This window comes from Arachis ipaensis, chromosome B09, assembly GCF_000816755.2.
Source record: "Arachis ipaensis cultivar K30076 chromosome B09, Araip1.1, whole genome shotgun sequence".
In the NCBI taxonomy this organism is placed as follows: domain Eukaryota; kingdom Viridiplantae; phylum Streptophyta; class Magnoliopsida; order Fabales; family Fabaceae; genus Arachis; species Arachis ipaensis.
In genome coordinates this window covers 118,159,452-118,174,147 of record NC_029793.2, presented here as the reverse complement: position 1 = coordinate 118,174,147, position 14,696 = coordinate 118,159,452, and the positions used below count along the sequence as shown (strand labels likewise).

The window sequence follows — 14,696 nt, the reverse complement described above, 5'->3', positions numbered from 1 at the left end:
AATTTTACCCAAACAAATTGTATTCATTCCCTTAAACTTTTGGTCATGTATGTGAAATTGCCTCCAGAACTTTCTTAAATATGTCTCTTTGATTCCCTTTGATAAATAACAGAAAATATAAAATATTTAATAGAGGAGAATATAAAAAATTTAATAGAATACAAAATGGTGTGTTTAATGCAAATTTTTTCGATATACTATGATCTGCTTGTGCTGCCAATGATTTACATTCTGATTATTTTGAAGTATAATTTATGACTTGACATTTTGATTATCAAGTGGTAAAGTCATGATAATTGGAAATATTACGATAAATTTTGCCAGATCATGTAGGAATGCAAATCAAGGGAAATTAAACTTTATGTGGCACATGCAACAGCGGGAATGATTGCCGCTCCCGCCTTGAAAATCTTACTCAGTTATTAAAGAGAGAAGTATGGTGTAGTAACTCATTGATTGAAGTTCTCTTCATGATCCAGCCCTTTTCCAGCAACCATCTTGGTAATCTGCATTTTCCAGGATTTGTGTTTTGTTTTCATATGTTCTTGCTACCTTTAGACTTCTATATCTAGTTTAAAGAAACATTTCTTGCTCTAATGGAAGCGAAAAAATTGTTAATGCAGAGGAGGTAGTCTCATTTTAAAGAAATTTCTAAATCTGGCATATCATTGATTAACCATTAAATAACTATTTGGATTCAAGGAGTACTTGTTCTGCACAATTTTCTTGAAGAGCTGAACCATGCATCCTAGTTTGTTTTTTCACAAAACTTTCAAGGTCAGGATGTTAGTATTTTTGGAAAAAATACATATACATACATGATTTACCCCAAACGGATAAAATTTACAACTACTAATTAGAGGACTGAAGTTGGCTATTAAAAAGGCAACTATACTTTCCTTTAACTGAAGCTAGAAAACTATTTTAACTGGAACATTTTAGATGTGTCCTTCATATTTGTGAAAAATAATATTGTAAAATGACTCATGAATGTTAAATTTTTTGTTGTTGTGTTGAGCATTTCTTTGGTAAAAACGTTTTGCTACCAAGTCAGCAGATACATTAACCTCACTTTCATTCCCCTTGACTAGATCTACACTTAGCCACAGCCGCCCTTGGCCTTGGCCTTGCCCGTAGGGTTTTTTTCTGCACAATTTTCACAAAGAACCCTTATCAAAATCTAGGAACCAAATAATATATTGAACACTAATAACACAGTAGGTATCAACTTTTTTGTTACCAATTGTTATTTTTAATATGAATGTATGCATCAAGCATGTATTCACTCAATCACTCTCATCATCCAGCACTCATCACTCATCACTTTTGTATTCTCCCACACACTCAAGTCTCACAGCGTCCACCATTCAAAACGCCTCAAGCTCCTGCTCTGCCGTTTGCAATGTCTGGAGCTCCGCCGTTCGCGTTTCACCGCGCCTCAAGCTCTGTCGTCTCTCCATCTCAAGCACCGCCGCCTTCATCTGCTCAGTGTCGCGGCCAACCCGCTGTCCTCTTTTCCGAGCTTAGTGGTTTCGCCATCATCCTCTCTAGCCCTCCCCTTTGTGGTACCATTTTCTGCTCCTATATTCTGTTTTTTTTTTTTTTTTGTCCCTGTAAGCTTTGATAATAGTTCTTCGGAGAGTGCTGAAATATGCATAGAAGAAAAAGAAGAAACAGAAAAAAAATGGTTTTTTGTAGAGAAGGAATCCTTGCTATTTCCCCTTCTCTTCCTTTCTTCCTTGAACATTGTAGTTGCTAGGACAATATAATAATTATTAGATTAATAACAACATCAGAATTCAAAAATCTGGTTTAAGAAAATATTTTCTACTCTAATGGAAGGGGAAAAGGAAAATTATGGATGCAATGTAAAAAAAAGTAACTATTTGGATTCAAGGAGTACTTACCACTGATCTAGGAGTTGAAGCATGAATTAATCCCCTGTTTTTTACAAAACTAAAGTCAGTATGTTAATTTTATTATTGTAAAAAATACATATACATACATGATTTATTTCAATCAATAAAAAATCTAAAAACTAACCTTCACATTGTTATGTTTGAATCTTATTTTTATTTAACTTTGACAGGAACCACTGAACAATTCCTTCTTTCATGAAAAAAAAAAAAGTTCCATTATTATGCTGAAAAGAAAGCTCAACTTGTTCTGTATGTGTATATATATGTATGTATATATATATATAAGCATTTTGGTGGGAAAATAGCTCCACCATTTGAAATTTAAGACATTTAAATTTTGAAATTTGCTTCTCATTTCGATTATTTTTTTTATATTTTGGTTTATGAGATTGTACTTATGAAGCAAACCACTTTCCGGACACATTTTGAATACGACACTCGTTCGACACGCGTGTCTTCTATGTCCAACTATGTCTTAATAAAAAATAAAAATTTCCGGACACACTTGGATATACCTAAATATCATCACGTGTCAGCGTGTCCAGCCTTATTCTTAACATGTATTCTTAAAATGAGTTTAGAAATAATATATATTATTAATTATTAAAATAAAAGATATTTTAATTATTTTATATATTTAAAAAAAGACATTAAAAATAATTAAAATTTTAATTTATATTTTAATATCAATAAAATATCAAAATATTATTACAATTTATCTAAAAAATATTTTATATTTTATATACATGTCGTGTCCCGTGTCTTATGAAAATTTTAAATGTGTGTCTGCATGTTCTATATCATGTCGTATTCCATGTCAGTGCACCAAAAGATTGTACTCAAACACGAGATACAAAAAGATTTGAAAATCCAAATAAACTAATAGCTTACATCTAATGGCCATTCACTAACATATACACATGATAGACTAATGAGCTGATGCCACATTAAATGTTTAGACTAATAGTTTATATTTAACAATTTTTGCCTCATCATCCTCATTTTATGGCTAAATGTTGTTGTTAGATTATTAAAGGTTTACTTTTGATCTACTTTTTGTATATGGTGTATTTGAGTTTATTAGAGTATATTTAGAAAATAATCTTTTAAATTTAGTATTTTCAAAATATAAAGATACATATTACCTCATAAAAATGAAGGTCTAAATTTCATTTTTACTTAATCATATTGATTGTGATTTTTTAACGTAGGATATTGATATTTACTTGTCTTAGTATTATTTGAAAATTATACATAGAAAATCACAATCTTGTCAAATAAAATAAAGCATAAAATTACCTGCATCCAGTCGCATTAATCCATAAAAATCATATTCAGCCTCAAGCAACAATACCAGGATTTGGAACATATCCATACGATCTTATCAAAATTGTCAATCCGCGCAATGTCCTGTATATATTCTCTGTCTCCGGATGCCTTTCATCCAAAGAATAAAACTCCACCACACTATCATTGGCCTCAATAACACTACATCCAGGCATTTTCTTGAAACCAGTATCTCTCATTGCAACCTTCAACTTGGCAACATCTTCCCATCTTCCAAGGTCTTTATATATGTTTGAAAGCATGACAAAGTTTGCGGTGTTTTTAGGTTCGAGTTCGATGAGTTGTGTAAGAGCCAGCTCTGCGATTTCAACATTCTTGTATTTTCTACATGCCCCAAGCAATGCCGCCCATATAACTGCATCTGGTTTCACCGGCATCTTTCTCACAAAATTTACAGCTTGTTCTAAGAGACCAGCTTTTCCAAGCAAATCAACCATACACCCATAATGCTCAATTTGAGGCACAAGTGAATAACTATCAACCATGGATTGAAAATATGTGAATCCATCCCTGACTAACCCCATATGTGTACAAGCAGACAGAATTCCCACGAAAGTAACTTCATCTGGTTTCACTCCACCATGCTTCATCCTATCAAACATACTCAAGGCATCAGCTGCATTCCCATGCACGGCGAGGCCATTAATGATTGTGTTCCAAGTAATTATATCCTTCTTATGCTGATGGTTAAACACATTAATCGCTTTTTCAATAACCCCACATTTTGCATACATGTCAATTAGGGCATTTCCAACATGCAGATCTCCCTTATAACCAATCCTTTCTGCATACACATGCACCCACTTACCCATATCAAGGGCACCTAATCTTGAACATGTAGACAACACTGTGACAAGCGTGGCATTGTTAGGCAGAACATAACCTTCAACTAACATGTGTTTAAAAGATTCCAAAACATCAGACAATAGGCCATTCCGAGCATAGCCTCCAATTAACCCATTCCAAGAAAACACATTCCTTTCAGGCATCTCCTTGAATATTTTCTCAAATGATTCAACATTTCTATTATTCGCATAACCATTCAGCATGGTGTTCCAAGACTGAATGTCCCGATTCGGCATCTTATCGAAAAGTTTTCTGGCAGCCACCATATCTCCCACCTCAATATAGCCTGAAACCATAGTGTTCCAGAGGATCACATCGCGCTCTGGTGCCACATCAAACAAGCACTGGGCAGAAAGCATGTCATGACATGAAATGTAGGCAACAATGATACAAGTCCAAGCAACTACATTCTTCTGAGGAATTTCAGCAAACACCTTGTAAGCATCCCCAACGGATCCCCATGACGAATACATGTCAATCAATGAAGTTCCCACGAAGGAGTTTGATATGAAACCGTATCTCACCACAAGACAATGAACTTGTTTACCTTCTCTTTCTGCATTCACCTTTGCACAAGACTTGACAACCATAGGGAAGGTAAAGCAATTGGGCAATGCACCCTCCCGGTTCATTCGGGCAAACAAAACAACAACGTCCCGGTAAAACTCAACATGAGAGTAGCCTGTGAACATGGCATTCCATGAGGCAGTGTTCGGTTCATACATTTTGTCAAACAGTTTCTGGGCATGACCCATTTTAGTGAGGTTGAAACACACATTGATGAAATTTGGAGTGATGAAATGATTGTGTTGGAGTCCATAGGTAATTATTTGGGCTTGAATCTGACACATGTGTTTTGATGTTCTACATGATTGTAAGAGGGAAATCAACTTGTCTTCGATAATTCGATGCAGTGGCTTCATAACTTCACTCAATAGAACCTTCGCTCCATACATACTTCTAGCATGAGCAATAATGAACACTTTAAGCATACAATGTAACAGTTGGTCTCTCTCTCTCTCTTAATTTGTTTATTTTAGCTTTTTGTGACTATAGCTTTAACTTAATAAGCTTTTTCCCATGTTATGGTAAGGTCCTTTTGTCCAAGCTGACCAGTGCATTTTGCCTCCATCATCATCTTCTTAATAGTCTATAGCACACCAAGACATACCTAACATTATTAACATTGACACCACCCCGTGAATTCTCCACCAAGCAGAAGACTTAATTTGAATTAAAGTCCGTAAACCCCACTTTCTACCTAAGAATTAAATTCTTGTTGTAGCCAATAATATACATATTGTTTAGTTACATCAATCATGGTTGAAAAATAAATAAAAGTTAATAATGACTGTAAGTCCATCCATTGCTAGACAATAGGACTTACCTTCTTAACCGGGATACTTCTAACACCTCTACCTATGCTTCATCATAGGCATGCCAATACAAGAAATTCTGGTCAAGGAATCATCACTGCATTGTGATAATTTTCTATGAGCTTATTGACATCCAACATATAATGTTCAAGGGTAGACACATAACAGCAAAACAATAAAACCGTGACCAGCTTAATATCTATTGTATACTTAGTAGTTAGTACCACTCACAAACTTGCAAACCACAAGAGCATCAATAAGTTTTTACTCTACGTCACCTCTAAAATGAAGAATTACACTTTCAGTAATACAACTAGCAACATGATAAAGAAATAACATTTTCAATTTTCATCATTATAACATTATTGCTGATAAATCTCACTTATTGAATTGATACATTCTTTTTAATAGTAGGACAGTGGTGTTGATATGTACCTTTGTCCCTACAAATAAACAAAATAGTTATGATCCATATGCCATAACTTGCAAGAAGAAGCCATATAACAAATCAGCATAGTTACTTGGATGAAACCTTGCAGGAAGATGCCACCAATGATCCATAACTCACAGACAACAAACACAAATAAACTTAACAATAATCAAAAGAAATGAAGATGAATAAGAATTAGATGAATTGGAGGTTGCATAAGAGTGGCCAACTCAAACCCCAAACCTCAACTGACTCATTGCTATGCACCCAATCAGCGTATTAGAATTCATTGACATTAACAATATATATATATATAAGAAACAAAGAAAAGCAAAGCTGGAGAGACAGACATGGTATGGCCAGGGCAAAAGCAAGGCCAGTGGTGATAGAAGCAAAACCTTCACCTTGAAACAAGAATGTATGGCTAGATATAGCACATATAGTACAATATAATATGCATCACAATCACCAATACCCTCTTCCTTAGCTTATTTGTATTGCCGCCCACATAGTTATATCTAGATGGTATTAACAATAATATTATTCATCTATCACTACATATAGATATGTACCTTTTTGTATTTTTTCCTTTTGAATTCTGGACATTTGTTCTAATTAAATAGTACTATTTTGGACATTTACAGAGAATAATGCAGGTTTAGAATCTAATAGAGAGATGTTTGATATTTCACAAGTCAAGATAAGTGTTACACTTACAGGTCCATATTATATAAACCTTATTATTTTTCATCACTAATTCCTCCCAAAAAAATACCTTTTTAATAAGTAATAAGTAATTTATTTACAATGTAAATCAATGTTCTGAAAAACGGACCGGACCGGCCGATCGAACCGGTTTAACCGGGAACCGGCGATGCAAACGGTCCGGTCCGCTACTAATAACCGTCTATTTATGAACCGCTGTAAAACTGCCAAACCGGCCAATGACCGACAGTTAAAAATCACCAAACCCAAACCCTAGGTTCTCCCTGCAACGGATCTGCCGCAGTGCCGCCGCCGTCCGTGCTGTCGGCGCCTCCGCAGCTTCCTCCTTCCAGCTGTCCCGAGCCCAAGCCCTCTCTTGTAGCTCGGCGTCCTCCTTCTCCCTGTCCCCGTCCTCCGTGGCTTCTCTGTTCGAGGCTTGGAGTAGCTCACCGCCGTGTCGCCGCTCGCCATCGTCTCCTCGGTAGCCGTCCGTGTCTCCGTCGAAGGTTAGTGGCACTGCTTTCACTTCTTTGGTTCTTCTCTTCCTTTTATGCTCTGTTTGCTGATTTTTAATGTGAAATTGTTAAATTGCTAATTTTTGCTGATTATGTGCTGCTGATCTTCCTTCATTATTGGAATTTTTGTTTCGGGATTAGGGATTACTTGTTTTGTAATATTTGTTGAAATTTTAGGTTTAGTGTGATTAGGGATTACTTGCTGCTGTTGAAATTTCAGGTTTAGTGTGATTAGGGATTACTTGTTGCCGTTTTGTAATATTTGTTGCTGAATGCTAAAAATGAAAATCAAATCAAATGCTGTTTTATATTTTCAAATGGCTGTTGTTAACTTTTGTGCAGAAAGATGGTCGTTCCAAGGTTTCAAAGTCCCATTCTGTACCTGGGAGAAATGTTGTTATTCTAAGATCCATCTCCTTTTCTACCCGTAGTGAACAGGATCAGCAAGATACAAATGATGGAATGTTTCCTCTAAGGCCTCACTAAAGTCATATATATTTTATGTACTTCCAGTTTTATAGTCCTACTTTCTATTTTTAAATTCACAGTAAAGAAATCTAATCCATTTTCCAAGCTTTACATTTCAAGCAGAAAATGGGTTAATCAGTGTTTTATTATTCCACCTGGTGTTGTGGTTCCTGTCATCATCCTTTTATGGGTTAGAAATTATCTCAATTAGTTGCCAGTGTTTGAAAATATTGTATGTTGATAATAGACAAAATGACGGCCACTTTTATGAGTACGAGTCTATCACACTGCTGGGATATTTTACTTAGTTCCTGAGTGATTGTGTTGTTAGTAACATTTTAGTTAGAGTGCCATTTTTTTAGCTTATTGTCTTTAAATCTTCTACAAAATAGTTTAACACACTAAAACAAGTTCTTCATGTTGGCATTTAATATTTAAATATTTTTTTTACTATTTAATTTTTGAAATTGTACTTTGATAAGATCATATGGATTTGGTTGATGATATTTTATGTAGTGTTTTAAATTTGGAAGATATTTTAAGATTTATATTATACTATAATTATATTTTAGGATGTTTATTTGTAATTTATTTATTATTTTATTCTAAAACGGTTTTTTCGGTTGAACTACCGATTGAACCGGTTGGATCAGTAAATCAGTGAACCAGTGACTAGAGCGGTTTGATGACCGGTCCGGTTCTCAGAACCTTGATGTAAATACAATTATTATTTATTATAGTTAAAAGTTAGAATCATATGAAAAGTATATGAAAAAGGAGAATAACGAGTTCTTTTGGGACTATTTGCAAGTCACCACCCCCACCAACAGGCCATAGGTGCCCTACCATTTCTTTTCACAAGAAAACTATAAAAACATAATTCAATAAAACAATAATGAGATAAGATTAACAGATTTAGAACATAAAAAGTTAAAAACTAAACAAAACAACAAAGTAGGAAAAATAGGCAGCGAACAATAGAAATCCTGAAACAGAATAACAAAGCAGAAGGAAGAGGCCGCCTACCTGAACTGATGTGAGTACGCAGCGGCAGCACCGGCACATGGGTCAGCCCGAGATGGAGAGAGCAGGAGCAAGTTAGTGAAAGAGGCAGAACGAAGCACCAAGCCACTAACAACGATCTTCGTAGAAGCGAGCAGATGAATGAAGGCAGAGCAAAACGCGAGTAGAGATGAACATGATTCGACTTTCCTAAATTCCAGGGTCAAGACTCAACTGTCTCCATGGTCCATACTAATGCACATAATTGTCCGAACCAAACTGCTGATCCAACTGGTCAAACTTCCATAGCTGCAGGCTCAAAGCTATCGCCACCTGAATCTAACCTAACCTGCTACCTAACATACCACAAATTTCTAATCAAGAGAGGTGCCTCCGTTCTCACAATAAAATTGTACTCACTTGAGAAGACTCAAAACAAATCAGGAAAAGCAAAAGAATTTCACAATAACCCAGAGCTAAACTTGACACTTTAATGCTCCTTCATCGTGTTACTCAATAAATCACCAAAACAGTTACAATCCAAGCACATGTAAATCACAAAAGAGTCAAACAAACACAACAAGTCAGCAACACATCCCTAATCAACAATCACAAGACATTCAAAATCAACAATCAGTAAATTAAAATCACAACACAAAAACGGCAGCACAGACCTTCGAAATAATCAATAATCAATAATTAATAAACAGCAGCAGACCAGAGCAAACCAACAATCAATAATAGTTCAACAAAAATTAACAACACAACCAGTCAACCAGACCTTCGAAAGACAGGAACAGAGCATAAAAAGAATACCTCAAATTAACTAATTATCCAACAGAATTAACAATTCCTCAATTGTAATTTCGGTATCAATCTTGGGGCTAGACAGAAATGTGTTTATGAATCAAGGAGATTTCCACCCTGAAGGTGATTAAAGGCTTCTCCTAAAAGGTGTTTCATTAAATCTAAAATCAAACAAGCAGTCAGTCAGAAATAGTGGAACAATTGCCATCAAATAATCAACACAGTCACAATCTAGATACAATTAAATCACAAAACAAAACAGTAAAACACAACATACAAAATCAGTAAAGAACCAGAGCTAATCACAAGACATTCACTAATCAATAAAATCACAACACACAAAACCAGAGCTAATCACAGAAATAGAGCATAAAAAACAAAAAAAATGAAGAACAACTGAACAAGTGGAGAACAAGCGAGCATTGAGCCACTGACCTTCGAAGATGACACTGGCAGACCGTTGATTGACGGACGACATCGAAGAAAAAAAAAAAAAAAAAAAAAAAAAAAAAAAAACGAAGAACAACTGAACAAGTGAAGAACAAGCGAGCAAGACATTCACTGACCTTCGAAGACGACGCCGACAGGCCCTTGATTGACGGACGACGCCGACCAGACGATGGCGAGAAGATGAAGACGACGGCAGGAAGATGAAGAGAGCAGGGGATGCGCCGAGAGCTCGCGGAAGAAGAGAGCAGGGGTTGGAGACTTGGGGGCAGTGGCTACAGCATGGACGGCCACCAAGCTCGACGGACCGGCGGCGGCAGCAGCTAGGGTTGGAGAAGGGGGACTGATATGGTTCAGAGTTCTGCAGTTTGAGTGAGTGAGTGAGATGTGAAGAGCAAGGTTCTAAAAACCAGACCGGTCATCAAACCGTTCTAGTCACTGGTTCACTGATTTATTGGTCCAACCGGTCTAACCGTGGTTCAACCGGAAAAACCGTTCCATAATAAAATAATAAATAAATTATAAATAAACATCCTAAATATCTTTCAAATTTAAAACCCTAAATATGCAAAAACTTGTTGCAAATTTGTTGACAATTAACATAATTATACTTTCATTAAAAATAGCTGGATTGAATTACAATGCGCATGTTAAAGATAGAAAATATTGTCTTAATGTAGCTGAGTCAAAAAGTAAAACAAAAAATAATAGTTTTGCACAACAAACGCTAGTTTTGCACAACAAACACACAACAGAACCTGAAACAAAAAGAATCCAACACGGAGGAGAGGTAGCAAGTCTGCGGAGATCAAGAACAGGGACAGTGCAACCAAACAATGAACAAAACAATGAAAACAGAATTTTTTTTATATAACAGAACAATCAAAACATGAATCATACAATCACTAATTGCAAATTTTTTCTTCATAAGAACAGAACAATGAAAACATAAAGCATATAATAAATCAAAAGATCAATCATGTGTTGATGGCATCAGATACTGCAATGGAGAATGGAGGGGAGGGCTTTTCATTACTGCTAGAGTAGAGTGGTATCCTTTTTTAATCCCAGATACTGCATTCTAGATCAAAGCTTCTGCCAAATAAATTTTGGATCACTTGCTCAAAACTGTCCTTTAGCTGATGGCATCAGAGCCAGTGCATAATCAGAAGCATCAGCTAGTTCCATAAGGGTCTGATGATCTGTTAAGATGTGATCAACCCCAACCAAAGGAGATTCACTAGACTTGGCCAGGGATGAAGGTAAAGCCTGGACAATTCAACCACCCAATCATATCCCTGAAACATGACACAAAACCTAAAAGAAAGTAAGTAGACAAGTCTACTTTACAAGTGTACCATGTTCGACAATAAACTGGAGGGTCTATGAAAGCCTCCAAGCAAACTGCTTGGTCAAGTGCCACAGCACAATACCAGTTCGGGTACTTCAGATACCAATTGCAAATTTTTTAATAAGAACAGAAGTTAGAACAGTGAAAAATGAAGAAAGATTAACAGTTTTCAACCCAATTTTAACAAAGCTCGTCACAATGATTAACAACAAAAAAAAAGCAATGAAGGAACAGTGAATCAGTAACATAAACAAAGAACAGAAAATCACAACAAAAACAAAAAAATTAAAGATAACAGAAGAACAACAGAACAACAACACAAGAACAATTAGCAAATTAACAAGTTCACAATAACAGTTAAAATTTAGCAGAAGAACACTAATGCAAGTGGAATCATCATGCTAATATGTTTTCTCACTTTTCTGCAAAGATGCTATTTGTGCACCTAAACTTTCCTAATTACTAAGATCCAATTATTCTTAATTTCACATGAAATCAACTTACTAAGTTTCTAAAAGCTAGAAATTATAAAACCAACCAGAAATATGGTTAAAGCATTGCATCAAACATGTTGAGTGCGGTAAAATTAAAACGAAATAAGAGAATTCAAAACTTAATATCAATGTGATAGAGAAAAGAACATAGCAATTGTATAATCTATGAAAAAAAAAATTCAAACCACTACCAAATCAAATAGTTACTTATTGTAATAGAAATCAGAAGTTGCAGAGTTTGAAGTAGAGTATTGGTGGCGGGTTTAGGGAACTCACGGCGGCGACAAAAGAGAGCAGTTCGACGGCTAGGTGGAGCGCGCGGGTTGGTCGCAGAGTTTGAAGCAGAGCAACGTGGCTTCCAGACGAACGCGAATGCGAATGCGAACGCGAACGGTTAACACCGAGCGAACGTGAACGGCGAAGAACGCGAAGGAAGACGACGACTGAACGAAGAGGCGAACGTGAACGGCAAACAAACGGCGGCGGAAGCGCGTCTGAGCAGACAAAGAGAAGGTCTGGCCGTATGGTTTTGGGACAGGGGAAGGAGGAGGCCGCGAAGACGCCGACAACCACGGACGGCGGCGGCGGTTCCGTTGACGAAGCTGGGTTTTAGGTATGGAACCTTAGGGCTTGAGTGTGTTTTCCGAACGAGGAGTGTTTGGTGTTTGGGAGGTGGGGAACAATGAAAACGACGGCGTTTCTTAAGAACCGGTCGGTTTCTAGTCCGGTCCAACCGGCCGATAATCGGAAGGTTCAGCGGTTAGGGCTGGCAATTTATACCCTACTCGCGAGTACCCAACCCGGTCCAACCCGTTCGGGTAGGGTAGGCTACCCGACCCGCAGCGGATAGGGTAGTGTACGGTCCGGGTATGCCTGCGGGTAGGGTAGGGTACGGGTTTAGGGTGTACTCTACCCTACCCTATCCGCACCTCATATATAACACATATTTTATAAAAATTAGGTAAATAGTGAAGGAAGTGAGAGTTATGTAATGACTTACAATAAGTGAACAACCACTAAACTAGTTAGTTAATTTAATAATTTAGAACATTAGTTTTTTATTTTTTATATTATTAATATGTATAAAATTTGAAATGATTGAATTTTATATTTACTTTGAAAAAATTTGATATTTCTGCGGGTATGGTAGGGTAGGGTAGGGTTTAGAACTTTAGGGTGCGGGTAGGGTTAGGGTTGAGAGATTCTCAACCCGCGGGTAGGGTAGGGTAGAGTTTTAATAAAATTTTCAACCCGCAGGTAGGGTTAGGATAGAGTCCAAACCCTACCCTACCTTACCAATTGCCAGCCCTATCAGCGGTTAACCAACGGTTTGGAGGATGGTGATTTTAAGAGGAGGACCGGACCGTTTTTCATGCCGGTTCCCGGTTGAACCGGTTTGACTGACCGGTCCAGTTTGGTTTTTAGAACATCGATGAAGAGAGCTGCTCGAGTGTTAAGCCAAAAACGAGTAAACGACACCGTTTACTTCAAACCGGCTGGTTCCTAATCCGGTCCAACCGGCCAGATTTTGTCCAGTTTAGCGGTTCTTCAACGATTTTCTAACAAATAATTTCTAAAGGTTAACTAAACCGTAATTGCTGTCGGTTCAAGATTAGACCGGTTGGACCGGAGTGGCTTGGCCCGGCCAGGTGACTGGGTGACCGAGTTTTCAGTCGATTAAATAATTTTCGGGGTGGTCTTCCAACGAACAGAGTATGAAGGAGAAGGAGTAAGAATGTGACGCGAATAAGCTGGCGGCATTGCGGCAGTCCTTCTCCTTATGTTTACAATGCGGGGAACTAGCAGCATATGAGGGATAGAAAGCAAGACCGCTGGCAATGAACACACGAGAGACGACAAAGCTTGAGCAGGGATGCGAGGAGGGAGAGATGCAACGGAGGAAGCACCGCTCGAGCAAACGTGGAAGTGAGAGAGCCGCGAGCAACAAAGCTCACACGGAGGATCGGCTAGACACGAGCACACAATGCGGAGGATCCGATGAGAGGCACGACGACGACGACGGCGAGCATGCAATGGCGGTGAACTAAGGTGAAACGACGCCGTTTTCAATCTTCTGAAAAAAATTAAACATGACCTAGTTCAGGTTATATAAACAGGTCGGGTCACCAACTTTTATCAAAACCCGTCCGTGTCGTCCCAATTTTTACTAAGTCCAATGCTTAAGCGGTCAAATGAGTGGCTCGGCCCGGCTAGGGGTGAAAAAAGATCAGGCGGCTTGTCAGGGGCCTGCAGCCTGGCCTGTTATAAAAAAGGCACAGGCTCAGACTCTTTTAAAAGTCTTAATATGTTAATAGGTCAGGCCAGACTCACTAATTAGTCTTATTGGCCTTTCAGGCCTGTCTGGGCCTGTTAAAACATAATTAAATATATAAATAATTTTTTATTATTAACAAAATAATGAGATATTTTAAATTTATTATATTCTATTATAAATATTTTTGTATATTTTAAATACTTTAAAAGATTAAAAATTCTTGTAAATATTAAATATGACATATTATATATAAATATTTTTATTTTTGTAAAAAAAAAATATCAGGCCTTTTTACAGGATTCAGGCCAGGCCAAACTGAATAAAAGGCCAGGCGTAGTACTTTATAAAGAGCCTATAACAGGCCGCAGGCCAGGCGCAGGCCAAATAACTACATGACAGGCCAGGCCTGCTAAGAACAAAGCCTAGCATGGCCTGGCCTGTTTCCACCCCTAGGCCCGGCCAAGTGACCAAATAACCGAATTTTCGGTCGAACTGGCTAGGTCGAGCCGGGTTTGATAATTATGTTTTGAACATATTAAAAACTAAACTAATCAAATCACATTTTTTTATGAACAGATTAAAAATGAAAAAATACAAGAGGATCTGGCGAGAGCTCACGACACAGAAGATCTGGCGAGAGGTGCAGCGACGGCTGTGAGCATGCAGTGGGAGTGAACCAAGGTGAGCTCCCAGCTCTGCCGGTGTCTATGGTGT

At 37.4% G+C, this 14,696-nt stretch overlaps 1 protein-coding gene across 24 annotated transcripts; it reads right to left on the bottom strand.

Annotated features, from left to right (window-relative positions):
• Positions 923 to 12,379, bottom strand: LOC107617770 (pentatricopeptide repeat-containing protein At1g08070, chloroplastic). Of its 24 annotated transcripts, none has more exons than XR_002354737.1 (9): positions 11,984 to 12,379; positions 10,899 to 11,160; positions 9,982 to 10,223; positions 8,633 to 8,964; positions 5,500 to 5,585; positions 3,219 to 5,283; positions 2,044 to 2,106; positions 1,908 to 1,941; positions 923 to 1,146 (listed from the first exon to the last, which is right to left on the bottom strand). XR_002354737.1 is itself a non-coding variant. In XM_021112491.1 (7 exons), the coding sequence occupies exon 6, from the start codon at positions 5,102 to 5,104 to the stop codon at positions 3,260 to 3,262; it is 1,845 nt and encodes a 614-aa protein (XP_020968150.1). In that variant the 5' UTR covers positions 5,105 to 5,283; positions 5,500 to 5,931; positions 8,633 to 8,964; positions 9,982 to 10,223; positions 10,899 to 11,160; positions 11,984 to 12,379; the 3' UTR covers positions 1,147 to 1,941; positions 3,219 to 3,259. The 24 variants fall into 24 exon arrangements, 11 of the variants coding, with proteins under 11 accessions (XP_020968150.1, XP_020968151.1, XP_020968156.1 ...); XR_002354735.1 differs by having other exon boundaries at positions 988 to 1,588; positions 2,044 to 2,109; XR_002354733.1 differs by having other exon boundaries at positions 988 to 1,644.